Source organism: Mesoplodon mirus (genome assembly GCF_964341445.2).
Source record: "Mesoplodon mirus genome assembly, chromosome: 3".
Classification (NCBI taxonomy): domain Eukaryota; kingdom Metazoa; phylum Chordata; class Mammalia; order Artiodactyla; family Ziphiidae; genus Mesoplodon; species Mesoplodon mirus.
In genome coordinates, this window is record NC_138978.1 from 195062285 (window position 1) to 195078384 (window position 16100).

Below are 16100 nucleotides of genomic sequence, written 5' to 3' on the forward strand. Positions count from 1 at the left end.
AGAACATCCTTATAGAATTGTACAGATATGACCATTCACACAGCAAGTGTACAGTTTAGCTACAAGTAGAAGATCCACGTTCCACAGAACTCCACAGATGCATCCATTTTACACCTGTAGGAAACCTAAAAGGCTTGTGTGCTATGCTGATCACTGAGGCACATCCCTCCTGCTCACCGCGGGGAGGATAGTAACATAGACCATACTCGGCAGACTAGTCAGACACGTCAATGTCATGGATATTTGACCTGAAACTCAGTGTGCCTTTCACTGCAGTCATGGAACAGTGGACATGCTTTTCTCCCTCAGGCTGCAGCAAGAGTGCAGAGAACAAGGCTCTGATTTGTATGTTGTATTTACGACCTGAACTGAGATCTCTTTGCTGCTGTGTTGGTATGTGGGAAATCCTACAAAACAGTGGCTGTCCATGTAATTGTAAAAGCACAACACTAATCCAACTATTGTAATAAGGTACAAATGGAATCACATTCTTGCTAGCTGTTTAGCAATGTTCTTTCTGGGAAATACACTGTTAATACCGAATATCCATAAGAGTAGGTTTCATTCCAAATAATTGCACAACAAAAGGGCTAGAAGTAATTAGTCTGGATATTTTATGTGACAGGGATTGTGTGCATGTAGTTTATAATTGGAATGATTGTTCAGGGTTAACAAGGCTGCACTTCACTGTCAACATACACTGACTTCATTTGAAATGCAGCCCATACACTGCACTTACCATTAATTCAATGACGGTTTGGGGGAAGCTTACTAAATAGATGACCAGGTAAAATCACAGTTACCTTGTTGTTATCTTAGGATATTGTCTCTCAGGACAACAAACAGATCAACCGATGTGTCGACAAAACCCAACACTGATTCTTAACCATAGCAGTGCATTTGTATCGTTTCTTTACTGTGTGACTCAGATGTGGGGTTTTGCTGCCATTATGCGTTCATCCATTCATTTCAACAAGCTTTTCTTTTTTAGCATTTCCTATGTACTTGTGCTGCTAGGGCTACAAAGATGATTAAGACAATCCTTTGCCCTTAAAGACCTCACAAGCTGCTAGTAAAAAAAAAAAAGCCCTCATAAGTACAAAACCATACAATAAGAAAGTGCAAACATAGAGACACATTTTGGATATTATGGAGCCCTGAAGTGGTGTGCCCAGCCCAGCCTGCAGAGGAGGCAGTGAGCAAGATGAGCAGTCAGGGAGGGCTTCATAGAGGAGGGGACATAGCGACCGAGGTTTAGGGACAGGCATGACTCCACCGCTTCAGGGAGCTGATGGATATCTTTGTCAGAACAAATATCACGCGCGCAGTATGAACAAACCGTCTCCAGCACTTAGGAGAGGGCCCTACTACAGAATAAGTCCTCATTATTTGTTATTTACATCAATGAGCCATTCTTTTCTAGCTGTAGCCGTGGGGAAAGAAATGCTAACAAACTGAACTAGAAGAATGATAGACGCAAAGGAGGACGGGTGTGAGACACAGATAAGTAAAACGGGAAGGACTTGGTGATCCCCTGGGCGGGGAGATGTGCAGAGCGAAAGGTCATGCTCTGAAAAGAAATCCCTGAATTTGCTGCGCTTTTAAAAGAGGAAATAGGGCAGTAGGACTTCGAAGGGAAGGATGGTGAAGTCCATTCTGGGTCTGGGGGTATTTGTAAGTGCATCTGTACAGCAGGCAGGTGGACAGTAGGTGTTTGGACCTCACAAGCGTGGATCCTGAGCGGAGATCTGGGAGCCGTGAGCATGTGGGTAGCGGATTAAAAACGTAAGCATAGATTAAATCACGGGAGGGCGCAGTGTGCTGTGAGAAGGGCTGAGGGCTGCTGCTTTCAACGCAGTCGGGTAAGTACTGTCTGTCCGGTGCCCCGAATTTAACCATCAAGTGGCGGTGGGGGAAGAAGCTGGTCTACTGCTCAGTAGAGAGTGATTGCGAGGGTGGAGGAGGACCTGAAATGGCTAGATTCCTGCATGTCAGGCAGCCCATCCACAGCTTGTCTGTCCAGGGAGACAAAAATAAAACGGAAAGATAGGAGCCGAGTGCAGGAGGGCTCCGGGCAGGCAGCGCTGGTGGGCGAGCACCCCTCGTGAAAAAGCCGAGATTCGCTGGGCAGGCAAACAGAAACGGTTATAATTCCCCGAAGAATTTTCTAAGACCAGCTCTGTAAAACAAAGTGTGCTATGGGATGTCGGATGAAATGAAACGAAGATTCCCTATGGGCGACCTTAGGGGCGTGTAACATTTGCTCTCAGTCATAAGAATTGAGAGTGAAATGCGCTCTGCGTGGAGCATGACATGTCCTAACTCACCATCCGGCTATTTGAAAGACATCAGATACATAAATCAGTGTCCAAAAACAACTGCGCAAAACAGTGCCCGGACAAGACGTCTGTGCTCTGTGACCCCAGCACCCATTTGCCCACTAACAGCGCAGTACATTCATAATTCGTTAAAAGATAACAGATAACACTTAAAATTAATCAGAGGCAGCTTTTGGGGGCTTACATCAGACAATTTGATAATGTGTACACATGTCCTGATTGTCAGTAAAATGGCCCAATGCTATTTAATAAATACAATTTAATCAGAGTTAGTATCTTTATCACCCAGTTTTTAAAGTATTTATTTACAATTATTAATGCATAGTAAATATTTTCAAATTTGCATCATTATGTAAAGAATGTTCATTTTAGAATTTCATATGAAATGTTTATCCACTAGCTCAGGATTATTATATATTTCAGAATGAACAACCACGGACTTGCCCATTTGAAAAGCCTTTATTCACTAAGTGTCATAGTAATAGGTTAAAAAGTACAGGTGGGGTTGTGGAGATACAAAGATGAAAACAGCATATTCCCTACCACAGGGGTCCCCAACCCCCAGGCCACAGACCGCTACTGGTCCACGGCCTGTCAGGAACTGACCGCACAGCAGGAGGTAGCGGTGGGCCAGCGAGTGAAGCTTCATCTGTATTTACAGCCGCTCCCCAGCGCTCCAATTACTGCCTGAGCTCCGCCTCCTGTCAGCATGACGGTGAGTTGTATAATTATTTCATTATATATTACAATGTAATAATAATAGAAATAAAGTGCACCATAAATGTAATGCGCTTGAATCATCCCTAAACCATCCTGCACCAGCACCCCACCCTATCCATGGAAAAACTGTCTTCCACAAAACAGGTCCCTGGTACCAAAAAGGTTGGGGACTGCTGCCCTACCATCTTGTTTACAATCTGTTGAGAAAACAGTGCCCCCAAAATTACGACATATAAAAAGCTAGGGCTTCCCGGGTGGCGCAGTGGTTGAGAGTCCGTCTGCTGATGCAGGGGACACGGGTTCGTGCCCCAGTCCGGGAGGATCCCACATGCCGCGGAGCAGCTGGGCCCGTGAGCCATGGCTGCTGAGCCTGCGCGTCCGGAGCCTGTGCTCCGCAACGGGAAAGGCCACAACAGTGAGAGGCCCGCGTACCGCAAAAAAAAAAAAAAAGCTAAAATGGAGCAAATAATTGTGGGAGATCAAAGGAAGGACATCTTGAGGGGAACCAGAGGAACAATAAAAAATGTTTTAAACAATAAGCAATTAATACTAAATGCTAAGAGGACTGGGTGGGTTGGAGGACTTTATTTTGCCTTTGCAAGTCACACTGCAGTGGACATTTGTTCATTGTGTCCCCAGCATCAATACAGGCCGTTCTCAGGCTTGGGTCTGGGAGGGTTCACAAGGCAGTTCCCAAGACAGGCCCCAACTGCCTTCGGCACAACCTATACTCGTGAAGATCGGTTCAGGAATGGACACATGATGAAGAGATGGCTGTTAGAACTTCTGGGGGCAAAAAGGCTTCTTCTCGTCCAGGAGCTTCATAACAAGGCTCTCTCTTCAGCTGGACAAGGATGAGAAAGCTGTTTGCAGCCATCCTTCACCCACGAGAAAAGCACCTGCCTGAAAAGGCCACGAGCAATGAGGAGGCAGCTGGGAAAGGAGCCTGAGCCCTGGCCATGGCACTGAGCCTAGATCAAGTCCTGCCTCACGGTGATGGGAGCCCATCCCTTTTACAGTAACCAGACGAAGCTGCGTGATCCACAGCCTACAACACAGAGAGGCCTAATGTAACTATTTGAAAATCAATGCCTAGGGAAGCCTAGGGAAACACATTTCTCTGAAACTCCTTCCTCCTCCTCCAAATAACAAACATGTTCAGTATCAACACAAACATCACAGATGATAGGAAGGGGTGTAAAATATATGCCATATCATGTAACATGCAGAGATGTGGCACAGAACTCTTTCTAAAGCAAACCTGGGTGTAAATCCTTCATATATAAAGTGGGAACTACATTTACCATTCTAAGGTGGAACATCGTGCCCCCATTTTCATACAGGTGTGTCCACTGTGAGCGCAGACAGTCTGAGAAGAAATGAACACACGCTAGAATAAGGTAAGGGTCAAGATCCAAGGAGGCTCTTTCAAACAAGAGATGCAGTGAATGAAAGTTACTTGACGTGCCATGACACTGACTCCCAAGTGTGAAGATCAGACGAAAACTGAAACGGGCAGATAATCTATTCAAAGTCTAAATGACACTAATTATCAAATCTGTTTGGAAACGATTTGTACTAAAATACTTTATCAACTCTTAACGATACAGATTTCCAGCTCAGATTATGTTTGAAGATATATAAGAATGCACACACATGTAACGTGAATAGTGCAAAACAGCTTTCTTTTTTTTTAATGTTTATTTATTTATTAATGTGGCTGCGCCAGGTCTTAGTTGCGGCACGCAGGATCTTCGTTGCAGCATGCAGGATCTTTAGGGATCTAGTCCCCTGACCAGGGATTGAACCCAGGTCCCCTGCATTTGGAGCGGGAAGTCTTAACTACTGGACCACCAGGGAAGTCCCACAAAACAGCTTTCTGAGCCTAAATGCTCAGAGGCCTTACTAACTAATGGATGATTTTTAAACCTGGGGATGGAGGAGATAAGGAAAGGTTCTGGTTAATTCATGATCTGCTTTACCGGGTAATCTGAAAGCTATTTTTTTTTAACATCTCTTTTTCCAAGTACTGTTTTTAAATTTTAAAATAGATTCACAAGAAGTTGCAAAGCTAGTACAGCAGGTTCCCTTCACCCAGTTTCCCCCACTGGTTACATCTTATACGCTTGTAACACAAATCAAAGCCAGGAATGTGACATTGGAACAAAGTACTCTAGTTCTACCTCTAAACACATGTGTAGACTTCTGACAGGACCAGAACACAGAACTATTCTATTATCACAAAGGTCTCCCTTGCTCCTACCCCTTTATAGTCACACCTGCCCCTCATCCACCAAAGCAAAAGCTGCACAAACTAGTGTTTACTCTTCCTAGATGACTATTTATTTTCTATTGGAACCTGGTCTAGTCTGTTTCATTTCTATAAAATTTGGTCTCTACCCTTTGAATTCATGTCATGAACTATTAATAGATCCTCATCCTCAATTTTAAAAACAATGTGTAATCAACTGGAACTTCCAGACTTATTTCCTTTATTTGATAATTTGGTTTGACAAAAAAACACAAAAAGCAAACACACACAACTGATTTATGGTGAATTGCTTTTTCTAATCACAGCGGCTCTTTCCATAGCTTTACTGAAGGTCCCTCCTCAGGCTTCCACGTTTGGAACTCTTCTCAGATCACTAAGCAGTCTCCAGAGCCTGATAACTAATTTATTATTCCAACACAAAGGAAATTGGTCTGCAAAACAGGATTCCGATTTATTAATTCACTATGAGATTCACTATAACAGACCAATAGGGTCGTTTCAATCAGCACCTACCAAGAGAATCCAGATATGATTATAGGTAAATGCAGATGCCAAAGAAGAGGTGGTGATGGTCCAGGGTCATCCTTCTCCTGTACCACTCAACAATCTACTCTTGTCCTTAGGGACCAATTCCTGCCCTCATTTTCTCAAAAAGTGAAGAACACTTACAAAACGGCTACTCTTCAAGCCTGAAACACAGGCTGAGGGTGGGAGTCAGGAGTGGTGTTGATTTAATTCTAACGCCTGAAGTTACCTCCTGGGCTTGTGCTAATTTTCTCACATCAAATTTTGTGGAGGGTAGCAGAATAACTTTCTCTCATCTTTCGGACGGGAAATATAATTTTAGTTTGGATTTTGCAAATACTTTGCAACATGAAACCACCGCCCGTTCTTCCTTTTGGTCCTCATTTTAGTCTGGGCCAAAGACCCAGGCCGTGAGGGCTCCCCTTCCAGCTGCCCTCCAAGCACACATCACCTGTAGATACTCAGCCTTTTCTGGACGAGCCCAAGCGCGTTATAAACAAACTTGGGGTATTTTGATCACTTTCTGGCATCTTAGTTGTAGCGATTATGCTGAAAGATCCCAAGACTAGTTTGACACGAGAAAAAAGGTCCACGTGTTACCTCAGAAGACCAACGGAACACCTAGCATGAAAGTCCAGAGAGTGGAAAAGGCATGTTCTTCCCCGTCCCCGCATCGTGTGGGAGCCTCCTCAGCTGCCTAAGGTCCACTTTATCTGCCGGGCAGGGCCGGTGGGGCTGCGGAAGGCCGCGGTCCAGGACCAGAGGGCGGGATCCGGGGTCAGGGGTCAAGGTCCGGAGCCAGCGAGCTGGGGCCGGGTCGGGGTCCAGGTTCGAGGGCAGGGATCGGAGGGCGGGGTCCGGCAGATGGGATCCAGGTCCAGAGGGAGGGGTCGGGGGTCGGAGGGCGGGGTCCCGGATGGCGGGTCTGGGCCCGGCCTGGCTCTGCAGGAACAGTACGGACCGCCCCGTGGCCCCAGCGCCCCGCCTCCCACAGGCGGCAGCCATGGCGGCCTGGCGGGTCCCGGTGTCCGTGGGCGCTGCGCTCGGGAGGCAGCCGTCCGCCGCTCCTACGCCAGAACTGCCCCGGGTCGGAGAAGGGTTCCGACAGCGCCTCAGCTTCACCCTCTGCTCCGCTTCGCAGGGAGACCGCGGCGGCTCTGGGCCCAACTCGCAGGGCGGGCCGGAGGGAGCAGCGAGGCGTCCGGCGAGCAAAGAGTTAACAGCGGCGGAGCGGAGGATCTTGGAGCTTCACGCCGCCGCCTGCGCGGTGAGGCCCCGCCCCATCCCTCTTGGGCACACAGGTTGCTCCGCCCCTGCCCGCCCCGCCCGGACCGCAGCCCCAGGGACCACGCGCTTGCGCAGTGAGGCCCCTCCGCCCCAGACACCCCGCCCCGCCCTCCGCGGCAGCCCCGCCCCCCGGCCGCCCCGCCCTCCCCGGCCGCCCGGTGATAGGTGCGCCTGCGCGTCCCGGGTCTGGAGAGGGATTGCCGGAGGTCAGTGCAGCCCTGCCTCGGGAGTCTGACGGCGTGCAAGCTTACCGCTCAGAACTTTTCGCTTGAAAACTGGCCACAGTTTCCTATTCCGGGCAGAGTTAACGTGGATCTATCCTGAGTATGAGCGCGACTCCTTTCTGATCAGTGTCCGAGCTAAACTCCGGTCGCAGTCTAGGGCCTGTCATCACTGTCCTCTGTGTGTGTGCGTGTGTGTTTGGGGTTGGGGGAGTGGTGTAAGGCATTGATAGAGGAGATAGAGGAGCTGAGAAGTCACAGGGAAATATGTGTGTGTTTATCTGCAGTATCAGTTAAACACTGCCATCCAATGATTTCAATAATGAAAACATAAAACGTGAACTTACAAATTTGTTTTAATTTTTGCTATCATCCTTTCATCCTTTCCACCTATCGGAGCAGAGTTACAAAGGAAAGTATAAATAGGCGTTTACATTTTTACTAGACAATCTTGAGCTGTGTGTTCTTCTGGTTTGGGGATTTGACAATTGCTTGTTAGCACCAATATCAAAACTTATCACCTCCCTTAACGCTTTCTGACACAGACTACATACGTCCAAGGGAGCATGTTTATATTTGTATCATCTTGAAAGAGCAAGTGAGTTCTGTGATAAAGATATAGAAAAGACACAAAAGTAGCCTGTTGAATACACTGCGGGTGACCAGCACTTGACATGACTAGTGTTATTTGGTCTGGCTGAACCAGGCGAGCAGAGAAGAAAACTTTGGAGGTTGCCTAAAGTTGACTTTTTTTTTTCCCACGGTCAGTTAGTAGGCCTTGAGATCCACTTCTGTGTGGAAACTTCTGCACAAAGACTCTTTAGGAAATGACTGGCAGCTTTTGATGGTTCTTGTTTATACTCTTTTTAAAATAATGTGTAATTTGTTCCCATACTTCACTATATAAATGTGGTAAATAGAAGCAAAAAGTGTCATTCTCTATAGAGCAAATACCAGTGGCCTGGAACGACCAGCTCAATCAGCCCGGGAAGGGAAAGAAACTTTTTCTCACTCAAGGAATTCACACAGTTTCATCAGTGTCAGAATCGCAGGTTAAATGGCTGTCCAGGAGACCATAAGCAAACCCAATAATGAGCTTGTTGTTTTTGTTGTTCAGCAAATCAGAGCCCCCTCACAGTGGTCCTCCTTCCACACCTGCAGGCAGGTAGCTCTGTCACGTGTGCTGACCTGCATCCCTGGGCATCTTGTTCTCCAGTCAGGCTGTCAACACTCTTGCCCTGCCTTTGTCTGTTGCCACCATGACCTGAGGCTCACTTACTGAGGACAAATTACGTTTGTGTGGGCAGGCATCAGAGTTTCCCCAGTGACTTGGAAAGCAGGAGAGCAGCCAGGCCCAGGAGCAATCTGTTAGGGTCCCAGGTTCCAGAAGACCCCTAGCGAAGAAAAGCAGAAAGGAGTCTGCTAACAAGAGTTCCCAGCGTTCTTTTGCTTTTCTTCCAAGTCTTCCAACACGGACTTTGTAGATAAAGAAGCAAGGTCTTGACAATCAGTCGTTCTAAAGTAGTGTTCATGTAATCTGCTTCTGCGGCCCCAAAGGATTCGGGAGGCCCCTTAGGCTGGCCTTGGGACTTGATTGCTGGATTTCTGCTGCCCTGGGCTCACTTTGCTGGAATGCCTTAGAGGAAGCCTAGGCTTGAACTCTAGTTGTCCTTTTACTCCACGCTTTATTCATGACGCATAGTTGATGAAAAGCTGAACCAGAACAAAATATTCAGCCGCTAAGGAAGACACTCCGAAGAAGTAGTTTGCGGCATATGCAAAAATACATGTAAGAAGATATTTAAGTGTCACGTGTATTTTAATGGAAAGGCTCTATGCAAGAGTGGTGCAGGGTTACTGCGTGGTAAAGGGGTTATAGAAAAAGCCCAGGAGACAGTTCCCCTTCAAAACCTCAAGGCTAAATAATATCACCCATGTGACCCAGATCCACGGAAGAGGTTGCATTATTTGTCTTCACACAACGTGCTTGGGACAGCTTTTTAAGACTATGTTTGAATGTAGATAGAGGATGCTTTCTTGACATCTGAAGTGCTGTAGTAAAAGCTGCTTTTGATCAAAGTCGTGAAGCAGCGAGTGTTAATCTGTTAAAAAGAATAGTTTTATTTTGCTTAAAAATGGCACTAACGACACTCCAAAAAAAGAAAAAAAAAGAAAACAGCGCAAAATGTGCAGTGGAGTAGCACACGATGAAGGTAAGGAAAAGTGTTAAGTAATAGTAAAGTTAGTGCTCTTCTCTAAGGACTGTTGGTTTTGATTAGCACCTTTTCTGTAAGTTTACATCATTATCCACATATTTTAAGTACTGAAATTGCAACTGTAACTTCTGAGTGAAAGTTCATTTTCAGCCTCTTAGGCTCTTAAAGTCATTAAATCACCTGTTATTAAACTTGTTACCTAGAAACTGAATGAAAAATACCTGAGCAGTGGCTACCTCGTTATTGGGTATAGAGGAGTTCTTGTTTTTCCATCAACTTCTCATTTTTCTCAAACTGTATATTCTCTCCTTATGTCACATCAAGTTGGATTGTGTATAATGTTGGAACGCATTCAGTCCTTAACTGCAAGTGCCACGAAAATTGCTGGGAAGCAGTTTAATATTGTTTGAAGAAAATGTTGCAGTATTTTAGGAGTAGGAATGATGGTGAGGAGATGCGATGAATATTGCGATGAATGAATTGTTTGATCTCACTACTCTTCAGGCTGGCCGGCTGAACTACGTGGACCCGGCTACCGGCTACATGGTGCTCACCCGGCTGGCCCACTTGCAGAGAGGCAGATGCTGCGGCTCTACCTGCAGACACGTGAGTACCAATTCGGCAGGTTGGCAGCAGTCTTCGGTGCTTCCGTGACTTCGTAAATACCTGTTATTTGAAAAACAAGTCAAATAAAAATGCTAAATAGAGCCTGGTGTGCACTTTTCACAAGCTGCTCTGGCCACGGACAATGAAGTCCTTAGGACCAACAGAGGACCTTTAACGTTAATGGAATTTTGTAACGTTTCACTGTGAGCATCAGTTCCTTGAAACGCTGTGTTTGGAAATTCGTGGGAGTTCTTTATTACGAGGAAACTTTTCACGAGGTTTCAAATAAGTTGTGTTTACTAGGCAAGTAGAAAGAGGGCAGGAAAAGAAATCCGGAATATTGCAAGCTAGATCCCAGGAAGCATTTATTTTTCATTTTTAACTGAATAAATAGATACTTGCCCAACATTGACAGGTGGGGGTTTTATAATGATAATGACTTCCTCCCTCCGTGTCCCTCCCTTCCCTTCCTCCTTCTCTTCCTCCTTCTCCATTATTATTACTATTATTATTATTATTACTACTCCCCCTCCCCTCCTCTTTCTTCTCCTTCTCTCCCCCCACGCCCCGCCCATTCTTTCTGTGGTTGTTTTCTACTCTGTCTTTAAAATAACCGTGAAACTTGCTACTGCAAACCTGGGGCTGTACGTTTCCTAAAATGTATATTTCAGCAGCCATATATCTCTATGCTCACTGATTAAGATGAACTAACTATGTAATACTTCCCTACTTTGAACAAAAAATAAATGGGAATGGGTTCTTCCCTCTAACTTTTTAAAAGCATACTACTAGTAAGGTAAATTGTTATACAGTTAAGATTATAAACAGATAATCTCTGTTTATAGACCACTTTGACTGTATGTTTCGGGGGCAAGAAGGAGTTATTTCCTCTAACCCACCTACTTTCTAATCAAGGAATTGACATTAAATGCTTGTATTAACAGTAGCCAGTATTGAAAAATTAAGCCTTCACTTTTATGGATGTTCCTACCTGTGCCATTAGCTGTTTCTAATCAAACCCATAAGAGCTTTGCCTGAATTGAGGACTGGAGGACATTTTAAGGGTGAGGTTTTGACAGTAAAATTCTTGAAGTTGGAAGGATGCATTTAGGAAGTGATTCTTGGACCCTAATTAGAACCATTTGCCAGATGTTGCCATAGTTCTCCTCTTAGTCTATAGGAGGTAGATCAAATCATCTATAGAACGTTATTAGCAGTCTCTTTTTTTTCACCATGAGAAGTGTACTTCAAGATGATTGTTAAATAATTCAACAGTAACTTGTTTTATTTCTTTCGCAGTGTCCATATGGCCAAGTCAATGTTAAAGATCCATCCAAAAAGAAGAAATTCAATTCACATTTTTATGTTTGAGAAGAATTTCATTTCTGTTCTCCATCTAAATGAGCCTTATTAAAAAAATAAATAGGGGCTTCCCTGGTGGCGCAGTGGTTGAGAGTCCGCCTGCCGATGCAGGGGACACGGGTTCGTGCCCCGGTCCGGGAGGATCCCACATGCCGCGGAGCGGCTGGGCCCGTGAGCCATGGCCGCTGAGCCTGTGCGTCCGGAGCCTGCGCTCCACAACGGGAGAGGCCACAACAGTGAGAGGCCCGCGTACCACAAAAAAATAATAATAATAAACAAATAAATAAATAAAACCTTAATCCAGAATTGCTTTCTATGCTGTTAGTACTTGAGCACTAGTTTAATCTTAAACTTAAGCATATATTAATCTTAATCTTAAACATGTATTAAAAGAACATCAATAAAATGAAAAAGCTAGCAAATGTTTGTGTGTTTCTTTTCTGAATATAAATTTATTTATTTATTTATGTTTGGCTGCTTTGGGTCTTTGTTGCTGCATGCGGGGCTTTCTCTAGTTGCGACGAGCAGGGGCTACTCTTTGTTGTGGTGCCTGGGCTACTCATTGTGGTGGCTTCTCTTGTTGTGGAGCACAGGCTCTAGGCGCATGGGCTTCAGTAGTTGCAACGTGCGTGCTCAGTAGTTGTGGCACACAGGCTCCGTGGCATGTGGGATCTTCCCCAACCAGGGCTCGAATGCATGTCCCCTGCATTAGCAGTCGGATTCTTAACCACTGCACCACCAGGGAAGTCTCTGTTTGTGTGTATCTGAAGTGGCACATTGATAATTATTTTCCTTTCTTTTTGCTTCATTATTAGACGTATGTCGAAGAAAGAAGATAATGACTGTTCCATTAAATAAATAGCAGCAATCGGGTCACATTAGTAGCTCTTGATTTTTTTTTTTATAGCCACAGTTCTACTGTTTTCTCCTCAGTGTTAGCAACCCAAGGGAGGTTGCTGGCAAACAGAAGAGTTTGAATACATTCTTCGTTTTATTTATATCTTGAGCTATAAGGAGATTGATAAAATGCTATATCATGCAGCATATGAGTATCCAAGAAGGGCCATTCTGCGGCGAGAAATGCTCTCATCTTCCATCTGTTCTCCTAATAAAACCTTTAAATCATTCTGACTTGGGGGTCAGGCTGCTATTAAACCATTCTTTTTTTCTCTACCCCCCCCCATTTTACTCCTCCATCTCTGATGGCACTTTTCAGGCTAATCTGTCTTAGGATGTTTTATTAGCTTTACACCTATTTCATTCACTGCTGCGAAGACCCTGGGCTTCAGTCTCCAACCCAGGTTCTGGGTCCCCTCCCCACGCCTCCTCTTCTGTTTCCCTCTGAGGATAGCAGCCCCCAGGAAGCCTTTTCCTTGCAGGGAAAAGCTGGTCAGTGAAATGGAAGGCTGGCTTTACCCAGAGCTGACCCTCAGCTTTTTCTCCTGGCTGAATCTGAATGGTTCTCCAACATCTCAGAGGTCTGCCTTCGTCTCTGCCCGTGGCCCTCAATGAAGGTTTTTTCTAAAGCTTTCTAAAAATCAAGCAGCAAAAAGACTCTGGTGCCTTCTCCCATGTTTGATTCAAAACAAAACACCTTCTAAACTGTAAAATGAGTGAAAAGAAGCCCATTAAGTCTCTAATGTGCTATGTGTTCATTTTATGTCAAATAGTAAGTTGTTTCCCAAAACTGTTGGCAGTTTTGGTGCCCCAGTGTTTCTGATGTTCCTGACTGTGGCTCCCTCAGCAACACTGCCCCGGTGCCCTCCTTGGCTGTAAAGAGCAGTGTCTGTGGCCTGGTGTTGCCCCCTCCAGGAACTATTTGGAGGAGAGCAGGAGAAGCGATCAGCATTGTGACAGAGGAGGCACTCAGTCTTTCCAGAAAGGTTTATGGACTCCTGGGAGCCACTTTCCTTTCCACTCTTAACGTCAGCGAGCAGCCAGCTAGCTCCATGTTTCCCACTAGACTTGAAGATTACCAAAGACATCTTCTGGGTGGGAGCTGTATGGGGCTTTCTTCAGCAGTCCCAAGAGGAAAACCAGAAGGAAATGGAGTGGAGAAGGCCAACTTCCTGGAGACACAAGAGGAGGAGGAAAGCCAAGAGAAGAGTTCTATTTGCTCTTTGCAAGTTCACTTTGAGGCTCCCCCCCCAGTCCCCGCCCCCTCCTAAGGCAGTGTTTTGAGAAAGCCCCTTGGCAGATGGGAATGAGGTAAGGGATGCGTCCCTCCTAGAGGCAGCTCTTTGCTTCTCCCAGTGCAGCTCCTGCAGTGCCGAAGTGGCCCAAGACGGGAGGACCCTTGCGTGGGATTTTGTGACTCTTCCTGGCAGAACTTCTAGGCTTCCTGGCAACAACAGCCAAGGAGCCGCCGCTGGGGTGTGGGCGGGGAGGGGGACGCTCTTACTCTTCCCTGCCTCTGGAGCCGGGGAGCCGAGGTCTGAAGTTCTCGGCCGCTGTTCTGGGGAGATGCTTATGAACCACACGTCGGGGATGGCAGCGGCGGGTGCTCCCACATTACACACAATACGGCCACATAAATGGGCCTCGCTGCCAGAACTTCAGGTTCTGTTGTATTCGCACCTTGTAAAGTAAAAAGTCAGGTTTCTTACTGTGTGTGTGTGTGTGTGTGTGTACAAGTACACGTGGATGCCGAGAAAAAGACTTCCCAGTTTAAATCAACTCCACTGCTACTCCACTTTGAAGGTTTTTGGAGACTCCTGCCGCCGCAAGGCAGGCACCATAAATCAAGGGAGATTGATTTCTAGATTGTTTCTAATACTGAAAGACCCAAGGGAAGCTGGGGGTCTTTGCGGGATTTAGCGGGGTGGAGGGCGGGGATACGTTCCTGCCGTGGTGGTTCTTCCCTTCGAGGGGAAGGCCCTGCCCTGGGCCGTTCTCCCAGCAGGTGGATTCCGTGCACATTCCCGCCTCTTCAAAAAGCCACACCGACCCCATCGACTTTGCAGAGCAAGGAAGGGAAGGGCTTCCCCCCCCGCCCCCGAGTGCAACCTGGGGCTCCCACACCGGTGTGGGTGTCTTTGGACCAGAAGGGGCCTGGAGAAGGGGGGATGCTCCCCGGGCGCGGCGCGGGTCTTTGTTCCCCGCAGGGCGCCGTGTCCTAAGGCGACCGCAAAGTCTGTCCCGAGCGCCCGGATCCACCGCCGGAGGCCAGCGGGGTCTCCAGACAAGGCTGGGGAAGGGGGCCCACGACCTGGCAAACGGCCATCGGCATGTCGCCTTCCCCTGAGCACTTTGAGGCCTCACGGTCCCCGCCTTTCCCCGAAGGAGCCCCCCTCCCCCCACCTGCCCACTGAGTGTCAACTCAACACCTGCCTTTTCATTTTCTTTACATTCGAGCAAAGGCTTGAGTTGTGGACGGGACGTCTGACCGTGAAGAAGGATTAAAACTCGGTGCTCTTTTTTACTGCCCTGCAGCTACTAAAAGGTACTTCTGGGCGCCAGAAGTATCCCCTCCCTCAGGAAAAAGGAAAGTCAGAAGTTTGTGTGTATGTGTGTGTGTGTGTGTGTGTGTGTGGCGGGGGCGGGTGTTGGCATCCTCTTGCACGCCTCTGGAGAGCTCAGATCTCTGAGAAAATGTCGTGGAAGAACTCGCAACTGTCTCTTGCCCACCCAGGCCCGCGGGATGCCCTGTGGAGCTCCCAAGCCCCGCACTGGCTGATCCTCTCCCCTACAAACGGTTTCCAGGTTGGGCTCCTGACACAAAACCTCCAGACTCACGCCCTACCCTCCTCCTGAGACCGTGGGTGTAAAAGAGAGTAAAAACTCGGAATCATGGGCTCTGGGGGATTGGAAGATTTCTGGCGATAGCATCTTCCCATCCGAAATTTGTATTCTAAAGTGTGAGCTTCGGTGTGCGCTTCAGTGTGCGCACGCGCGCCTCTGCCTCTGTGTGTGTGCGTGTGTGTGTGTGTGTGTGTGTAGAATGCATGCTTTTATCAAATACCTAAAACGGTTCGTGACCCCAAAGAGGATTAAACCCACTGCTTTGGACACAGATGAGCGGGAGCACCTGAAGGTCTTCGGGTCGGTGTCGCCGTCCATCCATTCGACGGCCTAGGCAGCAAGCGGAGGAGCTGAACCTGGGAGGCTTGTCCGCTCCCTGGCTGGGAAAACGAACCGAGATGGGGGGATTCTCGAGGACAGAAAGAGCTAAAGAGGACGGGTTGGGAAGGGGAACGTCGGGGGTGAGGGGAACTTAGAAGGTAGACTAGTAGGAATAGTTGGCTGGTGGGACTGGCTAGTGCAGCCAAGGGTTCAGGTAGAAAGAGGGGGCGCCGCCGGGGTGCTCCGAGCTACATTCCGGGACTGGGGACGGAAAGAGAAAGCCTGAGGGCTTTGACGCGCGGCTCCTGCTGGATCCCTTGCCAGCCCTAAGCTGTGGGCAGAGCTTGCGGGGCGGGCGAAGGGGTGGGTCTACCCCTGCACAGTCCCACGGGCCCCCATCCCCGGCAGTGGTCTCCTGCGGCTTGCTGATGTGCGGGATCCCCCAACCCCCTGCGCGCTCGGCCCACGCCCTGCGGAGGAGCCCCTGCTG

The 16100-nt window shown here is 47.4% G+C and overlaps 1 protein-coding gene and 1 long non-coding RNA gene across 2 annotated transcripts; one reads left to right on the forward strand and one right to left on the reverse strand.

Annotated features, from left to right (window-relative positions):
* Positions 1-2788: 2788 nt before the first annotated feature.
* LOC309800721 lies at positions 2789-6683 on the reverse strand. The gene is made up of 3 exons (XR_014293496.1): positions 6457-6683; positions 4364-4428; positions 2789-3040 (listed from the first exon to the last, which is right to left on the reverse strand). It is a non-coding gene; the product is annotated as an uncharacterized lncRNA (long non-coding RNA).
* Positions 6684-6710: 27 nt separating this feature from the next.
* LOC309800720 (uncharacterized protein C1orf53) lies at positions 6711-12096 on the forward strand. Its single transcript, XM_082615051.1, has 3 exons — positions 6711-7123; positions 10085-10186; positions 11486-12096. Exons 1-3 carry the CDS (start codon positions 6773-6775, stop codon positions 11555-11557), a joined length of 525 nt encoding a protein of 174 aa, XP_082471177.1. The 5' UTR covers positions 6711-6772; the 3' UTR covers positions 11558-12096.
* Positions 12097-16100: the final 4004 nt, after the last annotated feature.

What these genes read in the sequence shown, in the direction of transcription:
- LOC309800720 (XM_082615051.1), top strand. Translation starts at nt 6,773, where the DNA reads ATGGCGGGTCTGGGCCCGGCCTGGCTCTGCAGGAACAGTACGGACCGC. An exon ending in TTCACGCCGCCGCCTGCGCG is followed by an intron (nt 7,124 to 10,084) that starts GTGAGGCCCCGC and finishes ACTACTCTTCAG; the next exon opens with GCTGGCCGGCTGAACTACGT. An exon ending in GCGGCTCTACCTGCAGACAC is followed by an intron (nt 10,187 to 11,485) that starts GTGAGTACCAAT and finishes TTTCTTTCGCAG; the next exon opens with TGTCCATATGGCCAAGTCAA.